General features: G+C 42.3%; 1 protein-coding gene and 1 long non-coding RNA gene across 23 annotated transcripts in view; one reads left to right on the forward strand and one right to left on the reverse strand.

Moving 5' to 3' along the window:
- LOC129703263 (disks large homolog 1-like) overlaps positions 1 to 7770 on the reverse strand; it is a 365442-nt gene extending 357672 nt beyond the window's left edge. For 6 of the 19 annotated variants that reach the window (XM_055645600.1, XM_055645584.1, XM_055645587.1 and 3 more), the window contains exons 1-2: positions 6849 to 7769; positions 6512 to 6643 (exon numbers count right to left, since the gene is read on the reverse strand). In XM_055645600.1, coding sequence (XP_055501575.1) covers positions 6512 to 6643; positions 6849 to 6867 — 151 coding nt within the window. In that variant the 5' untranslated portion in view covers positions 6868 to 7769. Of the gene's footprint in view, positions 1 to 6511; positions 6644 to 6848 lie in introns of all 19 variants that reach the window. The other 13 variants (XM_055645596.1, XM_055645595.1, XM_055645594.1 and 10 more) reach the window with 5 other exon arrangements.
- The window catches only part of LOC129703266 (uncharacterized), a 98600-nt gene continuing 87968 nt past the window's right edge, over positions 1971 to 12602 (forward strand). For 3 of the 4 annotated variants that reach the window (XR_008724530.1, XR_008724533.1, XR_008724531.1), the window contains exon 1: positions 1971 to 6142. This is a non-coding gene — a long non-coding RNA (uncharacterized LOC129703266). Of the gene's footprint in view, positions 6143 to 7955; positions 8145 to 12602 lie in introns of those variants that run through there. The other variant, XR_008724532.1, reaches the window with a different exon arrangement.

Genomic DNA, 12602 nt, shown 5'->3' on the forward strand with positions numbered 1-12602 from the left:
ATTGTTACCTCACTTTCTAAGAAAGGTGAGAGAAAACAGGGAATTATAGACCAGTTAGCCTTACATCAGTAGTGGGGAAGATGCTAGAGTCGATTATTAAAGATGTAATAGTAGCACATTTGGAAAGCAATGACGGGATCGGTCAAAGTCCGCTTGGATTTATCAAGGGGAAATCATGCGCGACTAATCTTTTGGAATTTTGAGGGTGTAACAAAGTAGAATGGATAAGGGAGAGCCAGTGAATGTAATGTATCCGGACTTTCAAAAAGCCTTTGACAAGGTCCCACACAAGAGATTTGTGTGTAAAATTAGAGCACATGGTATTGGGGGTAGGGTATTGACATGGATAGAGAACTAGTTGGCAGGCAGGAAGCAAAGAGCATGAATTAATGGGTCTTCTTCAGTATGGCACGCAGTGACTAGTTTGGGTGCTGCAATAGTTTACAAAATATGTATGTGATATAAGTGCTTAAGAGTTTACAACCTATGTTCTTCCAATGCAACAGGGTATAATTTAAATACAAGTACTAAGTTCACCTGTGCTGCAACATTTTCAATATCCAAATCCCAATGAATTCGCAGAACTGTCAACTTTCACAATTTTGCTTCACAGCTGAAAAATATGGTTTCTGCTCCTGAAATGACTTGTCAAATGCACTGCCGCGCCCAATTTTGTACAGAACAAAACTCCACCTGCCCAGTAAAAGCAACTATCATAACCAGGGACACAAATAAATGCAGATGTTGAGATCCTGAAGGATCCCAACCCAAAATATTGCCTGTTCATACTTTCCACAGATGCTGCCTGATTGGCTGAATTCCTCCAGCAATGTACTTTTCTATCATAACCAGCTCATTACAATACACCAAAATCTGTCATATATTCTACTATAGTTATCAGTTAGAATGAAAAGTTATTGCACCACCAATGCATTGGTACATTATATATATATAACGGTTGGTGTGGGTATTATTCAACATACAGGTGCACAACCTTTTATCCGAAAGCCTTGGGACCAGACACTTGTCGGATTTCGGACATTTTCGGATTTCCGAATGGAAGATTTTTAGCGTAGATTAGGTAGGTAGCGCGGGCGGCTTGAAAAGTCTGGAGCGACTGCCTTCTCCCCGGAGACCGGGGAATCATTGCATAAATGTTAGTCAGTTAGTTTGGAGGGATTTTATGTGGTGGTGGTGGTGGTGGTGGGGTGGGTGGGTGAAGGGGTAAACTTTAATTCTTAGTCCCCTACCTGGTCGGCGACTCCCAACATCGCGGAGCTGGGGGCTCCGTCCGGCCGCGGGCGGCGCCGGTTGTAGCTCCGACCCCGGCAACTCGACCCCTGGCTGCGCGGCGCTCCAAATTCAGCGCCGCCCGCAGCCCCCAGCTCCGCGAACGTTGGGAGAAGGCGGCCTCAGTGCCCTGGAGCTTACCGCACAGCGACCCGGTAAGGCATTGCCCGCTTCCCGCTGGTATCCCAGCGCTGCGACGCTGCCGACTCCCAACATTTGCGGAGCCTCGCAGCCAGGGGTAGAGTTGCTGGGGTCGGAGCTACAACCGGCGAAGCCCGTAGCCCCAGCTGGGAGTTGGCGGCCACAGCGCTGCGGAGCTTACTGCACGGCGACCCGGTAAGGCATTGACCGCTCCCCGCCTCTCCGACCAGGTAGGGGACTAAGAATTAAAGTTTACCCCTTCACCCCCCCCCTTCACATAAAAGCCCTCCAAAATAACTGACTAACATTTAAGCAATGATTTACAGATGTTTAAGTGTCTCCTGGTCTCCGGGGAGGAGGCAGCCGCTACAGTAGTACAGACCTGGGTTGACCGTGGGTCGTTTCGGGTCAAGTTTGGCACCAAACGCGAGCTTTGGTGCGCAGACGACATCCTGGAAAAAATGGCCGGTTTTCGGAGTTTTTCGGTTTCCGGAACACCGGATAAAAGGTTGTGCACCTGTACTTGAAACAAACTGTGTAGAGATGTCGAGTCTTACAATGTAGAGGCAGCCAATTAACTGACTACCACTGAAAATTGCAAAGAGACAAAATTATTTAATTGGTCCTTCTAATTATGCATTCAATTTCCTTCAGAATTAAATAGTATTCTTGACCGTTATGTCTCCCATGCCTTCCATCATAGTACTTAAATATAAATAGCAATGTAATTAAATATAATTAAGATACCAGTCAAGCTGCTGGGATCTCTTTATCATAGCACATGCACATTATAAATGCAGTGCATTCAGAAAACCTATTTGTATAGGAGCTTTATAACATGGGAACTAGCCTGTACGAGGTGCCAGAATTTAAAGTGATGCAATATACATCATCAATTTTAATCCAATGCTACACCTTGAACAGATATGCAAGTTCTCAATAAAACTGTAATCACAAGACAACAAAATTCCCACCACAGATTTCCTTGACATTCAGTGCTCCCATATAACAAATGTGTGAAGGGCAAAATAACACAGTCACAAGATGATTACAAAAATGCCACGTAAACTTCTGCAGGTGGCAGGAGTCCGAGTGGTATCTGAAGTCCGAGGTGCAGATGGTGAACAGCACAGTGGTAAAATTGTTGCCTTGCAGCACTTGCGGCGTCAGAGATCCGGGTTCAATCCTAACCGGGTGCTGTCTATACGGAGTTTGTACATTCTCCCTGTGACCATGTGGGTCTTCTCAGAGATCTTCAGTTTCCTCCCACACTCCAAAGACGTACAGGTTTGTATGTTAATTGGCTTGTACAAGTGTAAATTATCCCTAGTGTGTGTAGGATAGTGTAAGTGTGCTAGGATTGCTGGTCGGTGCAGATGCAATAGGCCGAAGGGACTGTTTCCGCGCTGTATCTCTAAATGAAACAAAACGGGAAGGGAAAGAGGACCGTCCCCTGTAGGGCCCATGTGTTATTCACACCATGTCCAAGATACAGTTCTGTAGCCTGACATACCGTGGTGATCCAGTCAGGTAGTTGGTGATCCAGGACAACAATGGAGCATCCACCCACATCTTCCTCAGTTTGCTCCCTAGTAGTGCAGGCTGGATGGTTAAAAGCATTGGAGAAGTCAAAAACAAGACTCACAGTGCTTCCCGGCCTATCCAGGTGAACATAGGAACGATTGAGCAGGTGGATGATGGCAACCTCAACCCCCATCTTTGTTTGGTAAGCAAATTGCAACTACAGATGCACCATAGAAACCGTTCTCCCAGGAAGTCTCACAACTTAGTTTGGCAACTACTATGCTCAAGTTGCAATAAAACTGCAGATATGTGGATGCAGTCCATCAAACAAATTAGTCTCTTTTCCCCATCGACTCAATCGAGACTTTACGCTGTGTTAGGAAAGCAGCCAACACAACCAAAGGACTATTTATACTCCTATCATTCCCTATTTTCCCTTCTAATGTCTGCCAGAAGATAAAAGCATGCCCCACAAGTTTCAGGATTAACTTCTTGACCACTATTATCAGACTACTCATAAACTACCAACAAGCTGATCACTGTTCTATTAACTTTAAAATAGTTACGGATAAAGATAAATTGAGGCTCTTGTCAGTAAAAAGGAGATGGGTGGAAAAAAAATGGGACGTGCTGGGATCAAATGTATCCCTGGAGGAGTTGCGGGGACTAAGGTGCTTAAAGAGCATAAAGAGGTAAGAGATAATTCTGGCATATAATAGTAAGGAAACTCCAAAGAGCCCCTTAGAAACCGCACGAGATGGGCAAGGTCCTCAAGAAGTATTTCTCCTCTGCTTTAATCGTGGAAAAAAAAACATGAATACTGGAAAACCTGGGACAGTAAATAGATATGTCTTGACGACAGTTCACATGGGCAATTTGGGCAGAAGGGCTTGTTTCCATGCTTTGTGACTACTGAATTAGTTAAATCGAATCAAGAATTTCCCTCATCTCGCCAACACCATTTATCATAATACTGTGAAGATGCTGTAACTGTTGAGTGGTTTTGTGAATTTTCAGATCATTAGACAAAATTCAAGTCATAGACATCAGTAAAAATAGAACACATCCCTGATTTAATGCTGGCCCGTAACTTACATCATGAAAACATTTAATGGAGCTATACATTATTGGCCAACTGAAGCCATCAGTGCTCAGTCGGTCAGGTTCAGGACGAAGCATACTTGCGCTGCAAGTCCATGGCTTAAGATCCAAGTTACAAATTTATCACAACCCTGGTTGGTAGAGACCAATGATGAAGCTGATGACCCAAGTCTAATTTTGCCTTCACTTCAACTTCAACATATGACTGTTCAAACTACACATGCTCCTAGTTATGAGTTGTGCATGTTTCCTTGCACTAAATTGTTCAAGTTAGATTCCACAATGATACGCAATATTACTAACGCATCACTTATCCAATATCTAACATTCAGCCAGTTTCATCTTTACATCACACGTCTGCTTTTCTGTAGTAAGACTAAAGTGGGCGACAGTGGCACAGCTAGCAGAGCTGCTGCCTCACCGCGCCAGAAAACTGGGTTCAATCCTGGCCTCGGGTGCTATCTTTATGGAGTTTGCATGCTCTGTGACTGCGTGGATTCCTTCCAGGTACTCCAGCTTCCTCTCACATCCCAAAGACGTGCAGATCTGTAGGTTAATTGGCCTCGGTGCAGTTAGCCCTAGTTTGTAGGGAATGTATGCGAAAGCAGGATAATGTCAAACTAGTGTGAACGGGCAGTTGATGGCTAGCGCGAGTCGAAGGACCTATTTCCATGCTGTATCTTAAAACTAAAAATCTAATAACACCAACCCCTAACACTAATTGCAAATATTACCATACTTCCCCGATAAATTCAGCATTAGATTAAGTAATCTAGTTTGGGGGTTGTGACGAAATCCTGCAATAAACATGTAGTGCCTGGGTGTATAGCCAATAGTTGACAAGTCAACATCATGAACTATAGCAATCCTTTTGGAAGTTCTTTGGATAGAGAGGTCCAGAACTTAGAACAAACGACAATGAAGATTAGCAATGCAATTTTAAATCAGTCTGCTGAGGAGCAGAACTTGCTAGGAGAGAGTTCTCTTACACATCTGCCACCACATCCCGAATGGCAGTCACAGTTTGTAGTAGCAAATGAAGCCATGCCGGAAGACGATTGTGTAATTTTGTTTGTTTACATTTCCAACACATGAAATTGCTTAGTTTGGTCAAGTCAAAGCATATTAGTTTAGTTCTGCAGTCATCTTGGCAAGACTGCGGACAGTGAAACAGTGTAAATCAGCAGACGTCAATTTCCTCTCAAAGTCCAGTCTGAATTCAATGATACATTGTCACATGAACCTAGGTACAGTGAAATTATTTGATTTTGCATATAATCTGTTGAAATCATGCAGCAGATCTCACTTAGGCAGTACACATAGAGTCACAACACTCTATGTGTATCTTCAGGAATAATCAAATTAGAATAGACTGTAATCATAAGATTGTCTTATGTTAAATTATCGGGGCTATTTATTAGAATGACTTTTCCAATCGTGGTGCAAGGACTTGTCAAAAGTTTACAAGAGGCACCAGGTAGCATCTTTTGACTACTCCCAAAAACGTAAAAATGTCAAATCCACTTTAGAATCAACACAACAGAGCTTGGTTTCAACATACACATAGCAATGAAAAGGTTAATAAAATGGGTTGATAGCAAATATTCAGCATGTCCATAAATGTATACTGCTGACGATTAGCACTCAAAAGATTTTACTCGTTGATCACCGTAGGAAAAATAATTACTCTATAAACCATGCTGTGGATTGGCAGCTGTACTGGTTCGTGAACTGATTCCGAAACGAGTTTACAATCTAACAATTAAAATTCCAACTCCTCTATCCATTTTTTTAAAATTTTAAAACGTAAAAAAAATTGGATCCTTCCTTCCCCCCTAAAATTTCCTATGACGTGAAAGCGAATGATTTTCTCAGCGCCAACTCGACACGTGTACAACTGAAAGCCTTGGCTACAGGAAAGCCATCCTTCGCCAAGCCTGTTTACATCCACAAGTCACGCCCATTCACTCCAAAGCTTCCTGTGCACCGCGAAAAAAACCCTACTAATTTCCATCCAGAAGGCAGACGCATTGCATAAAACACACCATTGGCATCCGTGAATTTTGCGTAATATGGCGAATTAATGGTAAGTTCATAAACATCTGTAGTTCTGCCCTTGTTTTGTTTTAAACCCACAGAGAATACAAATCTGGAAACTGGTGAAAAATCGAAAACCAGATGCAAGAATACGATTCTGGTTTTGTTCCCATCCCGTCAGTTTAAAAACTGAATGCTTCTGCAACAGGTTGTCAGTGCAATTCATAGTCTACTGGACCACAGAAGACACGGGTTGGCAGCTTAAAGAGACATACTGCATTTGTTCCATGCAAAACAAATCAAAGCATATTCGATACAACGTGTGGATATTTGTTTGCAACTCGCGTCATCTGATCAAACATGATTTCTAAATAAACAGTGGAGTTTGTAAACAGTGCACAGGAGTTTATACGCGTACCTATTAATGCTTGGAAGAGGTTGCTCCGGAATATATTGATGACTCTTTCGATGGACGCACGGAGTTGACGGTCCTCGGTCTTACCGAGCTTGGCACGATAATTCTCCAAGAGCTTCAGAGCTCGCTGCGCATCTATCGCACAGGGCAACAACAAAATAAATATATATGCCAGTCATGAACACCCGAAGTACCAAAGTGGTTCAAATTTACAAAGTGTTTACCCCTTGAGAGCAAAATAAATCTCAAAAAATTAACTTTAAAGCATAAAAGTAATCGTGCATTTTAAATATTTACAATGACAGGTTAGAGGTGAGACGTCAATTAAAAGTTAACTAACCTTGCTTTCGAATTGGCATCCTCTCGCAGAGGGTTTCCCTGCACAGATGGCAATTCCCTCAACTTCAAGTCTAAATTATTCTGTGGAAGTTGGTGATAGTTTCCTTTCTTCAGTGCTTTAAAAATTATTGGTGAGATTCCAAAGTTCCCACCCCGAGAAAATAAGGCGTTAAATGCATACACCCTGTAATTTCACTAACTCTTAATCTTAAAAGGCAAACGTTTCTTTTCTTTTTCTTTCAAAAAAAAGTAACCAGTTTAATGTCTCAAGCCCACATCTCTGACTTTTAAACGAAAAAACTACAGAGCCGCCTTCTCCTAATGCCAGAAAACACTCAATTGGGATATGATGAGTCAGGATATGATGAGTCCGAATCTTCGCCGGTGTCCTAATTTTTCAAGGTGACTGGCGGAGAATTCCCCTTTCCTCGCCACTTGACTAGGTGGACGCTGGTACCGATCGCTGCCGCTCTGAGATTCACAAGCTCCCGCAACCAGTTGCTTCCATTCAAAAGAGTGGGGCAATTTGAGACGGGTCCCTGCTACTTCTCCGCTGGGATAGGGAGGGGGCGGCGTTGGTTTCCCGCCCCCTCCAAGTCTATCTGCCTGGCACCCTTGGTGGGGACGTCGGCCTCCCCCCTCCTGAGTGTGTGTATGTATGTGTGTGAAGTGAGACCCACTCCTCAGGGTCGGGGGAGTTGACGCTGCCGAGGCTCTCCGACCCGAGGGGTGATCCTCCACCAGCGCCAGTCGCTCGGTCTCCGGTTATTCCCTCCACGGCATCAGACCGGTGTCCCGGTGATTCTTCTCTTTTTTTCCCCTCTCTCTCTCCGCCCGCGTTCCTCAAACTTTGCCGCTCCACCTCCGCCTCCTCCCGGCGACTGACTGACTGAGTAAATTTCCCAAACTTTCCACCAAAATGGCGGCCGGGACCGGGAATCTGGCCCACGTGACGGGCGCGGCGGCCAATCGGCAGTGTCGGGGCGGCGGGTGCTAACGGAAGGACGTGGTGATCCCGCCGCGCGCTGCCGCTCCCGGCCCTCATCCCGCCCCGCATTCCCCCCCTCATCCCGCCCCGCATTCCCTCATCCCGCCCCGCATTCCCTCATCCCGCCCCGCATTCCCTCATCCCTAAACAAAGTTAGCACCAAAAACACCGCCGTAGCCCCACAGCCCACACTCCATGGTCACAAAACGCTGGAAACACTCGGCAGGTCAGGCAAAACGAGAGAGAGAGAGATGTGTAGGAAGGGACTGCAGATGCCGGTTTACACCGAAGAAAGACTGAGTGAGACAGGTAATCTTCCATCAGAAAGTTCGTCTCCTTCGGGGAATTACAATTCCCTGCCATCACAATGAAACGTTTAATAATCAAGTTGCATATATCAACAACTAAATAAATGAACGTGAAATTAAAATTATCTTTGGAGTGTCCTTCAAATCTGCCCACACCACGATATAAAGGAATTTACATTTCCCTCCCAATCTTGTAAAAAGTGTCTCTACAAACAACGGAAATGTTCAATAAATCACAGCCACGCAAAGTTGCATTGAAATGAATGGGGTTACAATGCGCAAGGGATACCGATCTGTTGAAATCCTCAACTTGCTCTGACTATAGAGCCAATAGGGGATAGGTAACTTACTTTTTTATTTATTTGAATTCAATGTTTGAAAATAATACTTGCAAACAAAAACATCCAGTACAAATACCCATGGTTGAAATCCTGACACTTTTTAAAGTGCGATTGCAAGTATTCAGTTTCCATTGATTTACTATCCCACAAATTGAAACCCAGTCTCCCGAAATGTCCTTTTTTAAAAAAAAAATACCAGTCCAATTGTATCCAAAGAAAATATCTGCAAAAGAAACTCGACTTTTAATTCTGCGAGTTCGACCATATTAAGTTCAAATATTAGTGAATGAAAAAGTTGGATGAATTTGACTGCATAATACAATGACGACTGCACGCAGAGTTACTATTCTGCGTACGTTCGGCACCTAGATCCATAAGCACCTGGTTAGGAACTGCCCACAATCTTTCTTCTTTTCATTTATCTAGGATTTAAATGTAATGTATGTATCATTCATAAGTTGGTGTATTGTTCGAGTCTGCTGCTGCAAGCAAGGTTTTCCTTGTACCTGTACCTCACTGAACTAGTGCATACAACAATAAAGTCGATTTAAGATAGACACAAAAAGCTGGAGTAAATCAGCGGGACAGGCAGCGTATCTGGAGAGAAGGAATGGATAACGTTTCGAGTCGAGACGTCTTCAGACCAGTCTGAAGAAGGGTCTCGATCCGAAACGTCACCCATTCCCTCTCCCCAGAAATGTTGCCTGTCCCGCTGAGTTACTCCAGCTTTTTGTGTCTATCTTCGGTTTAAACCAGCATCTACAGTTCCTTCTTACACAATAAAGTCGACTTAACTTGCACTGTAACCTGACGCTCTAATTTCCACTGCAGTCAGGTCAGGGATTGAAAATCGATCTCCTGACAGCTGGAAATGACGGAACAGGGCGAGACGCCCAGGTTTCTAATAGCGTCGGAGACCAGATGGCGGCGACTGAAGCTTCAACTTTTGAAAGTCCTCTTCCAGGAGAACTACATATTTAAATGTTAACAATATTTTAAGGACCATGCCCGTTCTAATTTGTGGCCATCCAGGCAATAAAACGTTAGTCGGACCTGAGAATTCAATACCTCGCTCTGAGATATCCTAACCCGAAATAAAAATTAATGAAGTAACAACTGAACCAGAGCTCTCGCTGTTCAAAATGGAACCACGTTTGAGGGAGAACGGAGGGAAACTTTAGGCTCTTGAGGTTATGAGTCATCCACAACTTTAAATTTGCAATGTGCAACACATAAAAACACGTTACAAATTAGAAAGTTGAATATAATAAAAAGGTAACGAATGGAAGTTTGAGGATTTGAGAGAGGCATGACGCGGTTTAATGGGGGGAAAAAGTAAATGATTTGTATGCAAGGAAGTTGGTTTCATTCCAATTATATTTTCCTTATGTTAAATATTTAGCAAAAGGTTTGGTTGAAGAAAGATAATTGGCCACTGTAAATTACCTTTAGTGTATTTTCACTAGCGGGAGAATCGCAAACAAGGGGTTATAGTTAGAAAATAATTAGGGACCAGTCATTTAAAACTGAGATGTGTAAAAAAATCTTCTTTCATTGGATAGTGAACCTCTGGAATTCCCTGCCCCCGAGTGGTGAAGCCAAGATGATTAGATATATTTGGTGAAGCCACTCCTGCTCACCTTTTTTTTGTGTTGTGCAGGTGAGTGATTGAATCATTATGATTAGATATGTAAAGATTCATGTTGACAGAAGTCTAGTTAAATGTGGAGATAAAGTAAATAAATATTTCAACCCGATTATGAGGAACTGACATGGAAGAGGAGTGGCCGCCTCGGAGCGTGGGAGCGCGGCTAGCATAGATCGGAGGCTAGCGCATGTGGACTGGGACATCGGGATGGGAGGATTGAATAGCGCAACGGACAAGTTTGAGGAGCTTTTGGGATCACCATCGCCCGTGGGGGTTCCAACCTTGGACTTTCAGACCGGGAGCGGGGCCTCGCCCCGCGCGGCCTAAAACCGTTCATTTTGGTGGGAGAGACACGGAGAACAGGGTGAGTGATTGAATCATTACAGTGGGTTGATGTGGGATGTTTGTGTGGTCTGTAAGAATATCTTTGTTTGTATGGCTGTGGAAACAACATTTCGTTTGAGTCTCACTGGGGTTCAAATGATAATAAATTTGTATTGTATTGTATTGTATTGTGTGGTCAACACAGACTCAGTGGGCCAAGGACCTGTTTCCAAGCTGTACGATTCTGTGTCGCTATCTTGTATTGTATTGTATTGTATTGTATATCTTTATTGCTCATTTCCTGAGTATTCGCATACCCAGAGGAAACAAAAAAACGTTGCTCAACCAGTGTCCATTCAGTGTGCATGAAAAATAAATAGAAATAAAAAAATACATGTATCATGAACAAATTTAACACTCTACTAAACATTCAACAGGCGTTCCGACCGGCAGCGGCACAACAGTGGCTCTGCTGCAGTGTGGGGGTTTGTGCGCGATACTTGGCAGGGGGCAAAGTCCATTTAGCAGTCTTATAGCCTGTGGGAAGAAGCTATATCTTACAGTTGACTCTTGTGATCACGAGGAAAAATTATACTTGTGGCATAGCTAACCATGAAAAAAAGTTAAGATATAAATAAATCCTTCACACTGTACCAATCACAACTTTGAGAATCATAGTTAATCTGTTGTTAATAAACTGGTGGACTTCAGAAGTGATATTTATTGCATTTTGATGATAATAGTATTGTGGTGGCTATCTCACCAAATAAAGGTAAATAGTAACTAAATCATCAAAATCAGATACAAGTACAACTGAATGATGGTAAATAAATATTTAAAACCAATTCAATAATCTTTCTAAAGATATACAAACAAATGCTGGAGTAATTCAGCGGGACAGGCAGCATCTTTGGAGAGAAGGAATGGATGATGTTTCAGGTCAAGACCCTTCAATAATCTTTCTCATTGTGATAAAAGGAAGAAAAAAAATGAAATTAAGGAATTCCCAAATAAAAATCGGGATGTTTTAATGGATTTAGTGATAGTTATAAACTAACATTGTTCACTTTTTTTAATTTAACAGATTACAAATTATTTAGTTGCAAACATTCTTTGTAATTAGGGACATCTCATTTATCAAAAATAAATAGAAATTACTCAAATAATTGGTAGAAGAACCAAATGCTTTACAAAACATAATGGTTTAATGATTTCTTTGCACTACAAAAACTGCATTCACTCTGAAGTGTGTGATTAGTAGATTTAAACTTTCTCTGTTACTATCAAGATCATATTCGTAACATGCTCATTATAGTTCTTCAGCTACCTTTTTGTGTGATATATCTAACATAAAGAAAACATAGTATTTTTAAAAGTTAATTAGTTGTTTTGAAGTAATATTCTATGAGTTTATTAAACAGACAAAATGTTTTTGGTAAGGTGCTGTAACGTAATTGGAGCATCCTGAGGTTTTGTTTGATACTTGCTATGAATGTAATGAATTTGGTTGCATACATTTACAAATACCTAAAGAGAAGCAGCAACAAATGTTACAGAAAATCTATAAAGAAAGGTTTAATGTACTGCACTCCAAAATATCATATTATCAGAAATAGGAAATTCACAGAGAGTGGTGAGTCTGTGGAATTCTCTGCCTCAGAGGGCGGTGGACGCCGGTTCTCTGGATGCTTTCAAGAAAGAGTTAGATAGAGCTCTTAAAGATAGCGGAGATATGGGGAGAAGGCAGGAACAGAGTAGTGATTGTGGATGATCAGCCATGATCACATTGAATGGCGGTGCTGGCCTGAAGGGCCGAATGGCCTACTCCTGCATCTATTGTCTATTGTCTATAAAACAATTGCAATAATTTGCAACGGTTGTTGAAAGCTCAATTCTATGGGCTTCCACTTGCTCCCAAACTATTTATATCAATTTTAATTCTTAATTTACAGATCTTGGTGCTAATTCAAAGTTACAACTGTTTGCCTTTAAAAACAAATGTAATATAAACATTGGTTCAGAGCACTTCTCATGTGGGAATTTCTAATTGAAACCAACTGCTGACTCAGAGAGGAGAAGGTATAGACGAGCGACTGACTTTCGGGGGAATTTCTCACAAAATGAAGACTTTTGTCGAGGCAAAATT

Source organism: Leucoraja erinacea, chromosome 14 (assembly GCF_028641065.1).
Source record: "Leucoraja erinacea ecotype New England chromosome 14, Leri_hhj_1, whole genome shotgun sequence".
In the NCBI taxonomy this organism is placed as follows: domain Eukaryota; kingdom Metazoa; phylum Chordata; class Chondrichthyes; order Rajiformes; family Rajidae; genus Leucoraja; species Leucoraja erinaceus.